The 20,789-nt window shown below is 37.5% G+C and overlaps 1 protein-coding gene across 1 annotated transcript in view; it reads right to left on the bottom strand.

Moving 5' to 3' along the window:
- Positions 1 to 12,979, bottom strand: part of rgl1 (ral guanine nucleotide dissociation stimulator-like 1) — a 29,155-nt gene extending 16,176 nt beyond the window's left edge. The window contains exon 1 of the mRNA XM_084389684.1: positions 12,537 to 12,979. Within this exon, the coding sequence (XP_084245810.1) occupies positions 12,537 to 12,671 (135 nt within the window). The 5' untranslated portion in view covers positions 12,672 to 12,979. The remainder of the gene's footprint in view (positions 1 to 12,536) is intronic.
- Between the last annotated feature and the right edge of the window lie 7,810 nt (positions 12,980 to 20,789).

Raw genomic sequence — 20,789 nt, 5'->3', positions numbered from 1 at the left:
TAACACAGGAGAGAGTGGCGATAGTATACGACCATGGGCTTGATTTTGGGTGTAGATGTGCATATGAAAAAGCCAGTCAGAAATAATGGTATTACAATATGGTTGCATTAGTTAATTCATTAACTAAAATTACCTAACAATGAGCAACAGTATTATAAATCTTTATTGTAACATTAATAAAAATCCAACTGTTCATTGTTAGTTCAGGTCCATTAAATAATATTAACAGATACAACTTTTGATATGTATTAATAATGAACTTTTACTAAGAATTATAAATGTTTTAGAAGTAACCTAACTAGTAAAACACTAACAGAAATTTACTAGATTAATATATTTAAAAAATTTTCTATGCATCTCAATTAGCCAGTTAGCAATTTTTTCCTAAAGTTTGCTTTTTTTTTTTTGTCCTATGTCTTCTGATTTATTTGGAGTTGATGAAACAGTTCAAATCAAAATTAAGAAAATGTATACATAAAATTTAGATACAATTATATTTTACAAAAAGCTGTTCTGAAGAACATCAGAACTATTTTCCCCCCTATGTTCGAAGAATCTACTTAAAAAGTCAATAACGATAAATAATTCACTTTAGTTTTATATGGTATTTTTAAAGGTTGCTTCTGAAGGCGCCCTCCAAATAAAACCAAAAAGTCTAGTCCAAGAAGAGCAAACAATCAATAATTTCCATTGACATGGAATTTAGTCAAGCGCTATAGTCATTCCCTGTGGTAAATATCCTAGACGGAGTCTGCATCCAAAAATGTAGGCACCTGACTTGTTGCCTCACTGCTTTAATGACTTTGCAGCAGCGTTTGCACACGAAGGTACTTCATGAAACTGATTTCGGACAGACTTCTGAGGCAACATAACGGTTTAATGATCTACAGCAAAAAAGAGAGATCTTTGGTGATTACTAGAAAATTACAATTGTAATTTCTCATTAGAAATGACATAAAAAAAGTGGAAACCGTTGGTCAATTTATACACAAACTGTCATACATCTGCTGCCTTCAAAAATCAAACAGATGAAGGTATCTCAGGAGACAGGAAGTGAAGCTAACATTGGATTCGGACCTGCCCTGATGCCTTCCTACCTTGGAATGCATTCTCCGAAAGCAGCATTTTTAAGCTTTCGGATGCAGCCCTAGACTGTGGTTAATGTTCTGGAAAGCAGGACCAAGATTGTATTAGTAAAAGTGCGTGCAAGTAACCACGGGAGAAACCTGACAACCTATCACACGACTCCCTCAAACCACACTAACTCACCCTAACCTCCATGCACCATTAGCTGTCTACAGTCACAACAAATTCAGTAAAGTGAAGTGTGTTTAAGCAGAGACCCCCTCGTGTTCAGGTCAGAGAAGGCTGGTCAGCGAGGGCAGTGGGGCTTCAGAGGGAAAACCCTCATTCTCTGGGATCTGCTCCAGTTCCCAGGCCGGTCTGACTGGGTGTCCTTTGCTCGGCTGTTCCTCGGGGGTTCTGGGAAGCGTGGAGGAGCAGTGGGAGAGGTCGTGACCTTTTGGTCCCCCTCAAGGGACAGCTGTTTGCTCTCAAAAGGGAGTGATGTCATTGCAGTGCACAACAACAAGGCCTGACAAATGGCAGGCGCTTGGGCTGGACCCGGCTGACGCACACACACACAGACACACACACACACACACACACACACACACACACACACACACACACACACACACACACACACACACACACACACACACACCTCTGATCTCATACACAACTATAGCCCTAGGGAATAGAGATAGTGTGTATCTATATGAAATAAAAGCACAACACCACTACATCATAGTGATGCCAATCTCTAAAGGAAACACACTGATTACACAAAAGGTGTGGGAACTTTGTAAAAGGTTAGGAGGTGGTTATTGAAAAATTGATCGATCACTAATCTGCAACCTGTTTAAGCAATGGTTTTGCAAAATTAAAATTTTATCATCATTTATTCCCCTTGATTTTTTTTTTTTTTTTTTTTTGTTAAATGATTTTCTGAGAAACGAAAATGTGAAAATGTTATTATTAGAGTATATGTACACGTATAAATTAAATAAACTAGTGTGTGAGTTGTGTGTTTTAAGTAAATTTAGGTGCGTCAATACATCTCACACCAGATTTGACATCAGCATCATTTGTTTTTATGTGATGGACCACTATTATGGTACTTTTGTCTTGTTTGAAGCGTAACAGGCCCTTTTTACCATTCACTTTCATTGAGTGGAAAAGAGCAGCATGAACATGCAGCCTAACACCCCCATCTGTGCTCTGTGAAAAAATTAAAAAATCATTCAGTTTTGGTAAAACAAGGCAGGGTGAGTAAATGATGGCATAGTTCTCATTTCTGTGTGAACTATCCCTTTAATTGACCAATCTATACACTCTTCATGACACAAAATGTTTCATTTGTGTTTTCCTGGTGTTTAGTTTCAGGTGGGGAGGCATGGGGGGTGGGCTTTGGAAACAGGCTTAAAGGGAATCTTAGGGGGCATGTTTAGACCCCAATAGGGAGGCTGAGGATATCTGTCCTGTCGACACCAATAGAGACATACCGAGTCTAAACCTCCCTGGAGTACAATCACAGTCTCCAGTCAGTCTCTCCTCCTGTGGTGGACTCACACACGTAAACACACACACATACACACAGGGCCTGTGAAGCTATGGAGCACATCGACATGAGTAACGAGAGCACTGTTATTGCACCACTGTGGGGGGAAAAAACACACATTCCAGGAAATCTCCCACTTCCTGCCTGCAGCCTCCCAACTCTATGTGCCTGTCGTCATTGTACCTGACCGACGGGCCAGTTATCATGTCTACAATGCCAAAGGCGCTCGCAAAAACCTGAGGGATGAAGCAAATGCAGCCGTAGCCCGTTCTGTGTATGTATAGGGAGATTTACGGTCAGATTTTGGACTGCTGTGTTGCACTAGCGTCACCAGAAGAATTATAAGCTGAGCTGAGCTGACGCAGGCAGAGAGAGCTGGAGCTAGAGGGCGCTGGGAGGAGACCTTCAATGGCGTAGCGTATCTGTGTTATGACGTGCCAGCCAACACAAGTTCTTCGTTGTTATTTGCAGCGGTGAAGTCTGATAAAGGTTAACCTTAATCTGTGATTCACAGTTCTCAAGAATCTGCAATCCCTTGTTGTCACAACACCATGTGATCATTTTCATAATGCAGCTTGCTTTCTTTTATCAACTTCACCAGAAATCAACACAGTCTATGCAACAGAAATCACTGCATGTGTTTGTAAAAGCATATACATATATATATATTTTTAAATGCTTTATGCTGTATTTATTTGATCAAAAATACATTAAAAATGTGTAATTTTATACAATTTTATAACTGTCTTCTATTTTATATATATTTTAAAATGTAATTTTATTCTTGTGATGGCAAAGTGTAATGTTCCGCAGTCACTTCAGTCTTCAGTCTTTTGGTGCTCATGAAACATTTCCTACTATTATCAATGTTGAAAACAGTTTTATATTTTTTTGGAAACCGATACAAAATTATAATTCAGGATTCTTTGGTGAATAGAAAGTTCAAAAGAACATAATTTATTTGAAATAGAAATCTTTTGTAACATTATAAATGACTTTACTGTCACCTTTGATCCATTTAATGCATCCTTGTTGAATAAAAGTATTATTTTATTTAAATCATACTCACCCCAAACAAACTACACTACACTTCCTGGCATACTACTCTTTCTGCACTATGTGCACTTTTCAAAGTACATGCATCGAATACCCAAATGACCTATGCAAAAGACCTACGTGCAGTAAACAGCCAAAGCACAGTGCATGGAATACTGTATCCCATAATGCAATGCACTCCATACCATCTGACCTTGCATTTTCAGCATGATGAATTAAAAATGCGTAATTAAACTCACAATGAGTTTAAAAAATGCTAAATAACTATTTGTTATGCTAAAGTTGCTGAATTAAACATGCAAAGAGGTTGCCACAACAATGTAGCCTATATCGTCTTAATGCGTACTGTCTGTTTTGTAAAAATATTATAAAACGGTTAGTTCCAATCCTTGACTCTGATTGGTCAATAGCAGTGTTTTATTCATGATTTATTCATGACGGCTATGACCGCTTCACCCAGCGATTCTATGTATCACTACACAATACCCTTAGGAACCACTATAGCAACTTAAACATGTTTGTTGTGTCAAACATTGGTATTGTTCATTGAAGCTATATTAGAGTATTGTGAGAGATCGAGTAAGCAAGTGTACCTGCATTTACAGTTGACATAGCATTTTCCTTCAGGTCAGTCCTATATTCATTAAAAATACGTTTGAATGTCCGCTGCGATATCTTGTCCTTTTAACAGTTAGCTGCTAAGTTAAGGGTTTTAAGTTTTCCCGTGCCTAACGTTATTAATCATCTGTCAGTAGCGTCTTCCTTCTCCGTGATCACAAGTTTGAGTCCTATCAATATAAATGTCTTCTCTACCGACTGACTCACTTATAAAGACAGTCTTTGCCGCCATCTATTGGCAAAATAATGTATATAACTTATGTTGCTGTTTACGGTCAGGGACTATTTTTTCCAGCGGAAGGAAGGCTTTTAGTGATTTTACTTCATGAAAGTTGCATAAATAAAACATTTTCGGCTTTAATATTTGTATTGTGCGGTAACCGTTTTAGAAAAGCAATAAGGTACGAGATTTTGGACTGCTGTGTTGCACTAGCGTCACCAGAAGAATTATAAGCTGAGCTGAGCTGACGCAGGCAGAGAGAGCTGGAGCTAGAGGGCGCTGGGAGGAGACCTTCAATGGCGTAGCGTATCTCTCTGTGTTATGACGTGCCAGCCAACACAAGTTCTTCGTTGTTATTTGCAGCGGTGAAGTCTGATAAAGGTTAACCTTAATCTGTGATTCACAGTTCTCAAGAATCTGCAATCCCTTGTTGTCACAACACCATGTGATCATTTTCATAATGCAGCTTGCTTTCTTTTATCAACTTCACCAGAAATCAACACAGTCTATGCAACAGAAATCACTGCATGTGTTTGTAAAAGCATATACATATATATATATTTTTAAATGCTTTATGCTGTATTTATTTGATCAAAAATACATTAAAAATGTGTAATTTTATACAATTTTATAACTGTCTTCTATTTTATAGATATTTTAAAATGTAATTTTATTCTTGTGATGGCAAAGTGTAATGTTCCGCAGCCACTTCAGTCTTCAGTCTTTTGGTGCTCATGAAACATTTCCTACTATTATCAATGTTGAAAACAGTTTTATATTTTTTTGGAAACCGATACAAAATTATAATTCAGGATTCTTTGGTGAATAGAAAGTTCAAAAGAACATAATTTATTTGAAATAGAAATCTTTTGTAACATTATAAATGACTTTACTGTCACCTTTGATCCATTTAATGCATCCTTGTTGAATGAAAGTATTATTTTATTTAAATCATACTCACCCCAAACAAACTACACTACACTTCCTGGCATACTACTCTTTCTGCACTATGCACTTTTCAAAGTACGCAAATTTCCTCACATGCATCGAATACCCAAATGACCTATGCAAAAGACCTATAACATTGAACAAAACGTGCAGTAAACAGCCAAAGCACACTGCATGGAATACTGTATCCCATAATGCAATGCACTCCATACCATCTGACCTTGCATTTTCAGCATGATGAATTAAAAATGCTTAATTAAACTCACAATGAGTTTAAAAAAATGCTAAATAACTATTTGTTATGCTAAAGTTGCTGAATTAAACATGCAAAGAGGTTGCCACAACAATGTAGCTTATATCGTCTTAATGCGTACTGTCTGTTTTGTAAAAATATTATAAAACGGTTAGTTCCCAATCCCTGACTCTGATTGGTCAATAGCAGTGTTTTATTCATGATTTATTCATGACGGCTATGACCGCTTCACCCAGCGATTCTATGTATCACTACACAATACCCCTAGCAACCACTCTTAGCAACTTAAACATGTTTGTTGTGTCAAACATTGGTATTGTTCATTGAAGCTATATTAGAGTATTGTGAGAGATCGAGTAAGCAAGTGTACCTGCATTTACAGTTGACATAGCATTTTCCTTCAGGTCAGTCCTATATTCATTAAAAATACGTTTGAATGTCCGCTGCGATATCTTGTCCTTTTAACAGTTAGCTGAAGTTAAGGGTTTTAAGTTTTCCCGTGCCTAACGTTATTAATCATCTGTCAGTAGCGTCTTCCTTCTCCGTGATCACAAGTTTGAGTCCTATCAATATAAATGTCTTCTCTACCGACTGACTCACTTATAAAGACAGTCTTTGCCGCCATCTATTGGCAAAATAATGTATATAACTTATGTTGCTGTTTACGGTCAGGGACTATTTTTTCCAGCGGAAGGAAGGCTTTTAGTGATTTTACTTCATGAAAGTTGCATAAATAAAACATTTTCGGCTTTAATATTTGTATTGTGCGGTAACCGTTTTAGAAAAGCAATAAGGTACGAGAGGCTTTGCTGTATCGTGAATAAGTCACGGCTGTTTGTTTATTGCTTACGTAGGCAGTGTGCTACAATACAGTATGCTAGTAACGTTAACGTTACTCCATTCCAAAGAAACCAAAGCTTTTTTTTTATAATTTTTTTACTAAAACTTTTCCACCTTGCATTACTGTAATCAACTGACAGAGATGAATGAAGAACTGAAAGTCCTTGAGTAGCTCCTGGGGTTTTCAGATGAAACAAAACTGAAACAAAACAACGAAGAGAGCAGCATCTTCCCCACTGAGCACCATCAGCAATATATGCCACAGTGGAAACTCTGTCATTGTGAAATATGTGGTAAAAACAAATCTTAGCGTCCTCAAACAGCTGGAACTTTGAAGGACTCTCGTAAAAACACGCTTCCCAGAAACCGTCATTCCTGAATGGCGCATGTGTCTGAGAGAAGGAGAGAACAGTGTGTGTGTGTGTGTGTGTGTGTGTGTGTGTGTGTGTGTGTGACTGCGTGTGTGTTTATGTACCTCAATATTTTTGTTTTACATGCCCAGTAGAGGGCAGTGTGACACGATTCTGCTAATCTGCTAGCAACTACAACAAGAGAAAATAATAATAAACAATAATTTTATGGCTAAGAGTTTTATTGGTAAGAGTTATGATATGCTCCAATGGTAATTTGAGTGTTTTACATTGTATCCAAGAAATATGTCACCCTCCCTTTTGTTAGTTCTCATTCTCTCTTATTCAGTGTGATGCAAACTTCTCCGTCATTTACCAGCAGTGTTTTCTATCAATCCAATTTTTATAATGTTTTCTACATAAATGTGACACATCTGGGTCATCTGGTTTTTAATTAGTTGCCATTCACCAAAAAAAATAAAAAAAATAATTACAACAACACATAGCCTATTGTGCATAGGCTACTACATCTTTACTATACTCAAGAGTCCCTTCAGATGAACAAAAAAATCTTGTCCTGTGCGTATCATAATAACAGAGCCTGACAGTATCTGTGATAGACTTTAATCATTAAAGTATGGGTTTTATATTCTCGGATTGGTCAAAAACAGGAATAATCCTGGATGGCATTCTTTAATGACCAATATGGTGGCCAGTTGTTTGCAGCGTGTCGTTAATCTTCTCCTCTGACCTAGAGCTAATAAGCTTTAATTAGCCAGTGTGGTCAGTCTGGTTTGGGCCCCCACGTTGGCAAAACCATCTGCCACAACAGACAAACAAACAAACAGACAGACCGACCGACAGATAGACAGACAGACAGACAGACAGACAGACAGACAGATAGATAGATAGATAGATAGATAGATAGATAGATAGATAGATAGATAGATAGACAGACAACTTGTCTGTCACTGTCTAGCTCTCTCAGACAGTCTATCTGACTGCAATTCTGCTGATTCAGTCTGTCAAGAGTGTGTTTGCTGATCAGAGAGTTAAATAACTTAGCCAGTGAACATCACTGGGCCTGACCTTGTCTGCTTGAGTCTCAGCCCCCTCCATCCATCCCTTCTTTTTCCTTCTGCTGCCTCTCTGACAGAGGGGGCAGTAAGCCAGGCCACATGACACGGATCAGGAAAGAGGGAATGAATGGGGGGCTGTAGGAAGGAGGAGGGATTTTTTTTTTTTTTTTATTTTTTTTTTTGCTGTGTGAGGGCTGTGTGTGTTTGTTTAACTGCTGTAGTGACCTGAATGGTTCCACACCTGTCCTCTACCACAGCTAAGATGATTCACAGACCTCCCAGAATGATAGTTCATATAGGCATATATACGCAAGTACAATATCTTTACAGTACCTCTAACACACACACACACACACACACACACACACACACACACACACACACACACACACACACACACAGACATGTGTTATGCTCCCTTATGATACACACATTTGCACACACCTATGTAATCCCTTGCTCTAAACACATGGATTATACATTTTCTGCCACAGTTGAGTGATTTGCCCCCTTCGGACTTCAGCCTGAGGTGTCATGTCAGACTGAGGGTGAAAGCAGTCATATTATCAGCTTTATTAACATGTTCCATTGTCATATTCATTGAACCAAATGTTCAATAGTGCAGTCATGCAAACTTACAAATCTATGGTGAGTGCTATCCATTATAATACTACAACATCTAAAAGAGCATGTCATATTAGGAAAAGCTCTATTTATCCCATATACACTGCAATTCAAAAGTTGTTGTTTGAAAAAAAAAAAAATTACATTAGAATAGTTTCTGAAGGATCATGTGACACTGATGACTGAAATAATGGCTGCTGAAAATTCAGTTTTGCAATCACATGAATAAATTACATTTTACAATGCAAAACAGTTATTTTCAATTGTTTTTATGGTATTTAAATACAGCCTAGCTGAGCGTAAGTCTTACCAACCTTAAACTTTTGAAAGGGTATTTGCTAGAAATATATCTTTGCAACATATGAAGAATTTATAACAATAATGTTAAATGCATAACAGAAAAGCAAATGTTTAAGTTTGCATTTGAATTGTATGTAACTTAATGTAAAATGATTAGTCTCAAAGCAGCCCCAGTAAGTCAACCATATTGTTATGCCACCCTGATTTATGCATTCTGGAGACAGCAGGGGGGGAACAATAAATGATCAATGTGAGAGAGAGGTAATTGGATTGAAACAAGATTTCCAGATTGGAACCTGCATTTCCCACATTAGCACCACATCTCTGCTGGAGCACGAACCATCATTCATGACTATATGACTTATGTAAGCTCTAGGCCTTGTGCTTTCTTGTTACCAGTTACACAACTTACTGACACTGAATTACTGAATCAAATTCTCCATCCCAACGAGTGACTCACTGAACATAAGCAAGGAAACAGTGACTAGCAACCAACCATAAGTGTCACTTTCAAAAAACACACACTAAAGCAAAATCACAAAAAGAGAAGTGGTGCAGAAACAGAGAATACTTAGTTTGCGATTCCTATATTCAGCATAATTCCAGACACGCGCTTGCGGTCTGCGCAAAGCTTCCTCAATGTATACTGACCCATATTGACTTCTGCAGAGTGAATGTAAGCAACAGGACTGTGCCATTTAGGCTGAATATATGAGTGCATTGACCCCAGTCCTTGATCACTTGACTACAAGTGCCGAGGCTTTGCAGAGTCAAGCAGAAAACCAGCAGCAATATCAGCATTTATGGCTAGTATGTACAGGGAGGGACGAAGAGCGTCATGACCCATGCATCTTGAACTTTGGCCACCATCTTCATCATTAAGGCCACAAAAACAAAGCCATTAACGACCATTAAGGCCATATAAAAATTTAACAGCCAGGTTTTGTAACTGTATAGCGAAGCAGGTTAAGGATATGCGCGTACAGTAAAGTCGTAAAATGCTACACACGTGAAAGCAGAAACGTTATGCAACTCTCTCTTGTCTCTGAATGAGCAGATTAATTGTTTTCCAGTTAGAAGCAGTAGTGGAAGGGAAGAATAATCGCGTGAAGTTATTCCGAGATAACTGGAAATGGGAACAGTGAGAGGGAGTGAGAATGTCATGGCTGAGGTGAAGGGTGGCTGGGGGTCCCACCCGGCATAATCGAGAAATGAGAGTTTCAGAGCTGTGGGACGTTTGTGGGAGACAAAGTCATTTTGTGTTGGTCTATGTATGTGCGCATATCTGTGGGTTTGGTATTTAATTGAATGTGTTTGAATGGATGTGAATGAGTGCATGTGTGTGTGAACTATGTTGAATATGTGTGTGGACTGGACTCCATGGGTGAGCGTAGGGTAAAGTGACGAGGGAGCTCTCTATGGCCTCACTGTCAGAGAAACAATAAGCTGTCTGAGGAACAATACTCGGAAACTCTCCTGTGTAAGAGGAAGAGACTTGAAGCAGGATGTTGGATAAGGATGAATCTCTCTCTCTCTCTCTCTATATGTCTTATTCTCCATGACTGTTACATAGGCTACTACCAGTAATTTGTGCCATTTATGTTTCTCATTAGCTTAAAAAAGAAATCGATCTCAAGGCTTATGCTTTAATGTATTTTATGCTTATCAAGGGTGCATTTATTTGATCAAAAATACAGTAAAAAAAAAAAAAATATTGTGAAATATTATTCAAATTTAATTTCATTAAGCCATTACTTTTGAATGGTAGGCTAGTGCATCGTGGATTCCACAAAAATATTAAGCAGCTGTTTTCAACCAATTTATACTGTAATATAATATAAATGCGTGTAAATAAAACTAGAATATTTTTACTTTCTAAAAAGTTTACACTATTATTTATAGATTTCTTTTTTACTATACTAGTAAAAAATAGGCTATAGGTTAAAGTGATGAGAGAACTCTCTATGGCCTCACTGGCAGTGGAACATATTGATTATTATGTCGAATTATGTTGCCTACGTTTTATGTTTATTACATATTTATTTACAATTATATTTTACTTCTATTTGTATCACTTTTTTTCTATTAACTTTTCTACAGACCCCTGTAGTGTTCTGACAAATCTGACCTTTTTGTTGTTGTTGACAAATCTGCTATTTAGGTTAACACATTTACCTTTGTAAAAAAGAAGCCATACTTAACATGAGCTATCAAACACTCGCACACATATTCCCACTATTTCCCTCTCTCAGCATCCATAATTTATAACTCCACCTTACTGCCCAAATCTGTGCCCTCCCTCCAGCGATGTTATAATGCTGAGTCTCATTTTGTATAATACAATGACAGTTTCCCTGAATTGAAACACACCGTTCTGGTCAGTGCTGGTCAGACAAAGTCACCAGCGGTCAACTCCAGTGTTGAAAAAGTGCTGACAGAGGGAGCTTTTCCCGCTCTGAAACCCCCACACACCATGACCACGACCACATAGGCTACACACAACCACACACACCCCATCCTTTTAACAAATTCGTCTGGTCAGTGTAGTGGCCAGACAAATCTAGGGGCTTTCTTGAGGCAAACATTCATTGTTGTTTTTCCTTTTCACTAAAGATGATTCAGCTTCCTTGAATGGATTGGCTCACATTCCAAAAAAAGTTTTTGTAGGAAATTTTAGTAAACTGTTTTAAAGAGGTTTTTGCTATTGAATACTTGTCTGAGGAAATTTTAGTTTCATTTACCAAAAAAAAAGAAGAAGAAGAAGAAGAAGAAGAAAACCGTTTAAAAAAAAGAAGAAGAAGAAAAACGAAAAAAAAAAAAAATTGAATGGCGATCAGTTCTGTGTTTTTCCTTGGCATCGCCACACTAGCCTATCTATTCTACACTGCAGAACATAGAGCGGCCAGTTGAGTTTCGAGTCCGATTCTCGAATGAATGACTCATGAGCCGGTTCTTTGAACCAAAACCATAAAGCGCGACCAGTGGCTGGAGGACCAAAACATAAAGCGGTAGGCTCCCAGTGTAGAGTGGTTACCGAACAAATTATTTATATGTCTTAATCTTAAGACTAATATGTCTTAATATAGTAGCCTAAACTAAGTATTTTTTTAGTGAATCAAACACATAGCCTACACGTTACAATTTACTGAGCTATGTTGCATGGCTCATACATCTAAATCAGTCTGGACTGGTTGTCTATATAAGTTGTAGCCTACTTAAAGATTGTAGGCTACTTAAAACAAGTAGCAGCCTACTTAAAGGCTACATGTAATTAGTCAGAAGTAGGCCTATATTTTAAAACAAATTATGAAATAAGAAAGCGTAACTATTGCAAGCAATGTGAAATGCAACTTTCAGACTGCTGCATGAGTACAATTTTATTATTATATGCTTAAGACTTTATGCAAAAGTCTATACTTTTATACTAAAAGCCATTCACAAATTAAGTTTAATTCAAGTCAGTTTACTGACCATTTACATTTTTATTCTTCTTATCATCCCACATCCCCAAACAACAGAGCCCAACTCAGATAAAGTCCATTTACATGCTGTTACGAATAAAGGCAAACCACTAAACAAGAAGCTACATCTTCACAGCAGCCTTCAACACACATAAGTGACTGACCCAGTATCGAGGGCTGCTCTCCGGTGACCGTGGCTGGTACCTCTGCAGGGACACCCCTCCCTCTCCATCTATGTCCAGGTACTGTGGGATAGGTGGCCAGGGGAGCAGCGATGCCAGCGGGTAGTGCGAGATCATGATGCCGGTCCAGGTTGCCCACACATACTCGGGGCTGTAGAGAACTGGTGCTCCTGTGATGAAGGATCTATGTGTGTTTTCGTGTCTGTCTGTCTCTGGAGGGCATTCCCACTTGTGGTTTTCCAGAGGGTGCCCTTTTGTCCTTTCGTGTAAAGTGGAAACAGTCTGACAGATCTGTCTTTAGAAGTCCACAATTGCTGTTTCCCAACACGTACAAACAAAGTCTCTCTCTCTCTCACACAACCTCAGTCTAATTCGAGAAGAGGTTGGCAGCTTCTCCGCTGTAGCCACATGAGTGATTAAAGTCTATTGTTTTTTCTCTCTCTCACTTCAAAGTAGGAGGAGGGGTGAGCGATAAGCCCTGCCCCTGCACTAATACCAAGATTGCGCAGAAAGAGGGAAAAAGGGAAAGAAGGGGTCTTGAAGGAGGAAAACTGAGAGGAGGTTTAAACAAAATAGTGTTATTTTAGCAAATATCTACAATATAGTTTAGTGTTAATTCTTTTAAACTATAACCACAAAAAGTTACATCTTATATCAGGCAAGTTTTTTTATATTTTTTTTACAAAAAATATGCTCTTCCCAGAGCAGCAGTTAGGGAGTCTAAATAATAGACAATAATGATAAGCATAAAGCTTTAATTATCATTCTAATGAGAATATTGGAAAGGTCACATTACAGCTTTAACGATAACAATACACAGAGGAACAATATCATTGGAATCACTTTCAGAAGGATGTTCTCCAGCTGATGAACAATAAAAACATTAACAGCCAAGTGACTTTGAAGAGCTTGAGCATTTAAAGTGGCAGACGACAAAACAAGCAAACACAACAAAGCGTTGGTGTGGACATCATTAGTTATTGGTGTGAACTGGCCTTAAGGGTTGAAAGAGGACCTGATGGAGTCATCTGCTGTCTTCTCAGTTAGGCAGTAGCTGTTAGTAAAGAAACTTTCCTGTTAACCAATAATTCAGCAGTGTGGCCTTTGTTACCAGGACCAAAGGCAAGGTTTCACCTGAAGAGTGTAATAGCAAGCATGTGACAAAATATTTTAGACTGGGGTGGGAAAAGACATAGTTAGAAAAATGCATTATTGATTGATATGTATTGGAACTGGATTTGGTAAAGTATTGATGCAGAGGACAACAGCGAAAGCTGAGGGTATCGTTTGGGACAGGGTCAGTATTTATGGTTATAACCCTGACTGGTCAGCCATAAGTGAATAAGTAGCTAACCAATACACACTCATGTACGTTAAGGCATACAGTACTTGGGACAGTTAATAAGACACAGAGTTTAAAAGCTGTAACTTCCGACTGTTGCAAAAATGCCTGCAGCAGATATGTGAATCAGTAACATAAAATAAGAAAACAGCAAGATCCGGAGGATGTTTAACACTAAGTTTAGAACTTTTCACAGAATTCAGACGAGTACACACGCAGTGAGCTCACTTTATGTTTTGTTCTGGGTAAAGTATAACTTTAAATCTGTGGAAAGCTTCCATGATATGCTGTCATTAATGCAGGCAATCATTTTGACTATAGTGCCTTAGGTTGCAAGGAAAAGACATTGTGTTTAATATAATGCATTTACAAAGGAAGATATTTCAGAGGGTTTAAAAGCAGAAATGTCCCGCTTTTTGATATTATAGCACTCAAAATTACATTTTCAGTACAATGGGTTACAAGGTTCTAGTAGTGGTCGGACTACTGCTCTAGGCGGATAAACTAAATGAAATACAATTCTGACCAATACTGATAAAATGATAAAATACAGATAAAATACCCATTTATTTTTTGGTTTACAATGAGTTAAAATTCTATACAATGTTGTATAAATAAAATAAATACTAAATAAAAACTATATCTAATAATTTACAGTATGAAAAATGGATATTTATTTTAAGATTTGTCAAAGGTGCTGTGTAATTAAGTTATTAATGTTTTTAAAGATTAACTTTAAAATGAACTAAATGTAAAAATAAGAGAAATTAGCATGCACAATTAATAATATAGCCTAAAACAATATCTAATATTGTCCATTAACTGATAAAGTGATATATTGTGCATTCCAAGGTTTTATTACATTAGTCTCATGTCAACACGTATAATTCTTGTTGCTGTACTTTTTATTTTATTCCAGTGCAATGCCTTCTGCTTTCATAAAGAAAACTTTTGTTTGTTTTTAAAGAATGAGAGATGAGTCCATAATATTAAATGAGGTAATACAAAGCTTAACTTCTATACAACCCTTTACATTTTGCAAACCCAACCATGAGGGGTATGTGCTTCAAGCTTTATATACGCTCTCTCACACCATGCTCACATTCAAAAGCAAAGATTAGAGAATAAATCAGCCAATTAAACCAGAATGCCATTGATTTTCTCTTTTATATCCTCAGGCTCCTCATCTATTGTTCAATATTTAAGAGGATTTTATTGTGGACCACAGAATGAGGGACCTGAATCCCCTCGCTTTCAACCTTGTGGATTCCTCTCTCACTCTCTCCCCCTCTGTTCCTCCTCCCTCCTTGTTTCCTTTCTCTGTTGTTCATTCCAACTTCTGTCCCCATGGCAGAGCTCAACACCCATCTGAACTGTTTTGAAATTTATCAGCTTCCAGAATCTCTCCGTTGGTACATTTTGATCTATACAGTTTGCTGACATAGCCATAGTGCGGTCTGCAGAAGTTTACACAGCTGGCGCAATTTTTTGGCTTTTACACTTACACTCAGACACACACTTAAACAAGTTATATCAACCAAGTTATATTCCTTATTTCACACTACAGTTTGGCAACACAAGACACGCAAAGGATATGTTAAGAACTAAGCATTGTTCACACCTAAACAGAGGAACATCACGCTCACTGCTCATAAAACATCCATGAACACATATTCAGAAGTGTTTTTCAGTATAGCTGTTTTTATCAGCAAAAAGTGCTGATGAGGGCATCCACGAGGGACATACTGGACATAAAACACTCTTGTAAATCACAAGATTTAGGTCTCTGAGGGTAAAGTTCACTAGGACTAGTAAGGAGTAGGCTATATAACAATCAAAACAATTCCAAGTAAGTGTATATATCAAATATCCTAAAAGAGACTTCAAATGTGAAATAATATGGCTTAAAATAAAAATGTTGTTTCTACCAAAATATTTATGCAAGACATGCTACAAAAACGAACGGTGTGCTCAAACTACTGCTGTCCTCTACCACCATCAAGTGGACAATAGAGGAATTGCATACACATTACAACAAGTATCCACAAGTATTCACCATTGTGCCGATACCCCAGCAGAAAAGTGACCCTTAAGGTCATGGATAACTAACGCCTATAGCCTAAGTGTATGCGTTATTATAGTGTAAATGAAAGGGGTGGAAGGAAAAACATGAATATAAACTGAGTGTAAACATTTGTTTGTGTAGTTGTGCGTGAATGCAAGAGGCACTGTTATCCGATTCCTACCAGAATAATAAAAGCAGATTCGGAGTATTTTACATCTGTGTTTTTCACAATATCCCATCTTCATTCCACGGAGCCTGTCACATGGGGGTTTCATGTTGAGATATGACCAGTCGAATAGCTTGCTCAACTCGAATAAGCAAGGCTTGGCTTACTATTCATTTAACCCTCCGGCCTCCGTGAACACTTTCATTAACGAAATCACTCAATCATGGATGACTGCGGATAGCACCTTTCTACACATTGCTTCGGTAACTGAAAACATTTGTTACTTGAGGTACTCATTATTATTTTTTAAGTTGACTGTGACAGGACACTGACACCTATTATCTTGTCAAAACAGGCTCTGAATGTCTTTCAAAGATTTGATGTTATGATCAGTGTTAGGTAAGTTAAAAAATCTTCAACAGTGCAATTAGATGGCTACTAATAACTCTCTGTAAAAAGTACTGCATTACTTAGGCTACCAATTACTTTCTAAATCCCATATTAATCTCAACCAGTTTAACAATAGGCTACATAGACATGAAACTGTAATTAAATAACAGAAAAATTAGGAGTAATCCCTTACTTAACTTTTTCAATGGAAAGGTAATTAAATTACAGTAATTAAAGTTTATTAATACTTTTCTAACTTTAGTTAGTGTGTAATGTTGCTGTTTGAGCATAAACAACATCTGCAAAGTTACAACGCTCAAAGTTCAAAGCAAAGGAAGATATTTGCTTTAAAAGAAATAGTTTTTTAAAGGGGTGGTATAATGCCCTTTTCACAAGATGTAAAATAAGTCTCTGATGTTCCCAGAGTATATATGTGAAGGTTTAGCTCAAAATACCCCACAGATATTTTATATAGCATGTTAAAATTGTCACTTTTGAGGCCCTTTATGTTCAAACCGGTGTCAGACAAAGATGGAGAGGCTCAAGAAGAAGTCTTTCGTTCTTCTTCGGAACACAAATTAAGATATTTTTGATTAAAAATATCTTAATTTGTGTTCTGAAGATGAACGAAAGTCTTACAGGGTTGGTACATGAGGGTGAGTAATTACTGACAGAATTTTCATTTTGGGGTGAACTAACCCTTTAAAAAGCAATTTCTTTAAAAGAAAATATCTCCCTTTGAACTTTGAGCGTCATGACTTTGCAGATGTTGTTTATGCTCAAATAGCAACGTTACACACTAACTAAAGTTAAAAAAGTGAAATCATAATCAACCACCCCTTTTAAGGCCGAAAACAAATGGCTGGTAAGGTCTACAGGACATTCCTCCTGGGTTAGTGACATCACTAACTCTAACATTTACATAAACCCCGCCCCCGGGAACACGCAGTCCATTATGAGAAGAGGAAGAGTTGTTGTAGTAGAGCACATTTGTGAGTCTGCTCAAGCTGTTGCATCCGTCTTTTAACATGCAATACAGTACGTAACAAATGCAATAACAGTTCCCACACGAGCGATTTTATAGATTATCATGACAGAATATGCTAATTGAAGATAGTTAAGTCCACATCAGCAACATAAATTCAACAACTAGCCATTCAGAAACGTGTTCTACATGTTGTCACTTCTTCTTGAGTCTCTCCATTATTGTCCGACTCCAGTTTAAACATAAAAGGCAGAACAGTTTCTGAAATTTTAGTGTGTGTCTGTGTGAGGTAAGCAGAGCTGCTAAAACACACATGAGCTCTTGAAGCTCCGCCCTCTGTGCCGGGAGCAGCAGCTCATTTGCATTTAAAGGGTCACACACGAAACGACACGTTTTTACTGACCCTCAAAAAGGGACAATTTTAACATGCTGTAAAAAAAAATATCTGTGGGGCATTTTAAAGCTAAAACTTCACATACACACTCTGGGGGCAACAGAGACTTATTTTACATATTGTAAAATGGGGCATTATACCACCCCTTTAATGCAGTACAACAAACACTGGTCATGATCCTTGAGAACTTTTGGAAATTCAACTAGTTTTTCCATTTAAGCACCCATTGAACCTTGAAAACATGACTTGGTTTCCAGTGCCACTGACTGACTGGAAAAACATAGCAACCTGCCAGTGATTGGAGTTCTTGTGCAAAGTTTCAGATAGGCCTATATTTACTTATTTTAAAGAAACTACTTGGTCAATAAAAATAGAAATGAAGGATTATAAAGAATATCTGTCTTAATTTCTCTTGGTGGTTTCCTGTTGTGTGTGAGGCTGTTTGTATGCTTATGTAAAAAAAAAACTTTTTGTAGATGTGTAAAAGTTTAAACCATTTTTGGGACAGTTTTCAAAGCATTTGTCTTCATTCCATGGATAAGTGAGCTGCAGACTTTCTGCATTCTCGTGATCTGTGACTGAAAAGGAGCACTGTGTGTGTGTGTGTGTGTGTGTGTGTGTGTGTGTGTGTGTGTGTGTGTGTGTGTGTGTGTGTGTGTGTGTGTGTGTGTGTGTGTGTGCGCGTATATGAATAATGTTTAAGTATCAAACAAAGGCACTTAAATGGTCAATTACGCACATGCAAGAAAAAACAAAGAAAGGAGAAAAAGTCAGTCCTCTGCACAGTACATCCACGTGCAACAGAAGGAAGATTATTATAATAAAGCCTGCAGGGTCCTAATTGGCTTGAGATCAGGTTGGTGGAGCTAGAGGTTAATAGGGAAATTAACAGGCTAAGAGGGGTGTGGAACATGCTTTGCACCCTGCAGCTTAGGGACACAAAAACTTCTCAACAGTGACTGTAAAATAAAGTGTATGTGTCTCGGAGCAGTTCGTAACAGTGAGACCCTAACCCAGCACAGGGTTTGAGTAGCCTATTTAATGCCATTACACGTAACTTTAAAATTCCTTTTTTTCTCAGCTAAATATTTAATTATTTCAGTGTAGGAGTGCAATTTAGTCAAGTAGGTTACATCATTGGTGACGATAGCACTCTCAGAAAAAAGGTACAAAAGCTGTCACTGCTGAGGCGGTACCCTTTCAAAAGGTACATCTTTGTACCTAAAAAGTGCATATTAGTACTTTAAAGGTACATACTGGTACCAAAAGTTGACATAGTATCTAAACAGGACATAATATACAGGGAGCAGTAGTGGCCTAATGGTTAGAGTCAGACTGGCAACCCGAAGGTTGTGGGTTCGATTCTCAAAACTGGCAGGAAATGACTGAGGTGGCTTTGAGGAAGGTCCCCCAATTGCTCCCCGGGTGCCACAGCAAAAATGGCTGCCCACCAGGTGTGTGTACTGCGTGTATTAAAGGGTTAGTTCACCCAAAAATTAAAATTATGTTATTAATTACTCACCCTCATGTCGTTCCAAACCTGTAAGACTTTTGTTCATCTTCGGAACACAAATTAATATTTATTTTTTATTAAATCAGAGAGATTTCTGCCCCTCCACTGACAGTCCACGCAACTACCACTTTGTTGCTTCAAAAAGTTCATAAAGAGAATTGTAAAACTAAATTAATTGAGCAACTTAGTCCAAATTTTCTGAAGAAACACAATCTCTTTATATGATGAGAAGATTGAATTTAGTCTTTTATTCACATATAAACATTCATCAACTCACACATCAGTTGTGGTAAACAGAAGCTCAAGCATGTTCGCTTGATGTGCGAGAACCAATGAGGTTTGTTCTCGTGTGTCAAGCAGGAAGCTTAGTCGGTGATCAATGTTTATATGTGAATAAAAGCCTAAATTCAATCTGTTCATCATATAAAGTGAGCGTGTCTTTTCAGAAAATTTGGACTAAACGCTTGATTTATATGGATAAGGTTTACACTCTCTTTCTGAATTTTTTAAGCGACAAAGTGGTAGTTGGGTATGTCAATGAAGGGACAGAAAGCTCTCAGATTTCATTAAAAATATCTTAATTTGTTTTCCGAAAATGAACAAGAGTCTCACGGGTTTGGAATGACATGAGGGTGAGTAAATTATGACAGATTTTTCATGTTTGGGTGAACTAACACTACAGCACTAGTTATCATCAGGTGTAGCAAACATGTGAATTTGCTAATATTTAAAACTCAGTGTTTCTGGACAATGGTTTTAACAACGGTTTGTTTAGAGCATAATACAGCACAGAACACATATTGCACTAGCCTATAGTATACTTTGACAAAACCTTCATGCTGACATTTTCTGCTGACGACAACACAAAGGAGGTCAAGAAGTAAAACATTTCAGATCTCTTACAGTTGCACAACGTGCAGAACTTCGGAGATTCCCAACAAAATGAAACTAAAAGTTACTTGAACTCTGGGCTATATTAAACAGTAAAAACAAGGATGAAAGTTTTTGTTAAATACTTTCCTTGCTTACAAGTTTGTAATTTTGGAGTTACTTAAGATGACAGTGAAGATGAATAGTGAAGGTTTCTTGTTTGTTTTTTTACTAAACAATTTTTTATCAGTTCTTTAACTCAAATTATCTGTGAGTAATTGGCTGCCGGGTCTTAGCATGGTTCAAAGTGGAAACTGGTTTAAAGTTTAAAGTTAAAACACAACGTTCATAAATTCTTCTAACAAATGCAGACTATTTCCTTCATTTGGGAAATTTTGACTAAGCTTGTACAATTTAGTGTCTTAGCTTGAATGTGAAAACAAAATTTCCCAAGACCACACCTCCTGTTAGTAATACATAAAGACAAAAATTCCTGAGGAGAGAAGCAGT

Source organism: Rutilus rutilus (assembly GCF_951802725.1).
Source record: "Rutilus rutilus genome assembly, chromosome: 19".
Taxonomy (NCBI): Eukaryota; Metazoa; Chordata; class Actinopteri; order Cypriniformes; family Leuciscidae; genus Rutilus; species Rutilus rutilus.
The sequence above is the reverse complement of the archived record's forward strand: the minus strand, read 5'-3'. Positions and strand labels throughout refer to the sequence as shown.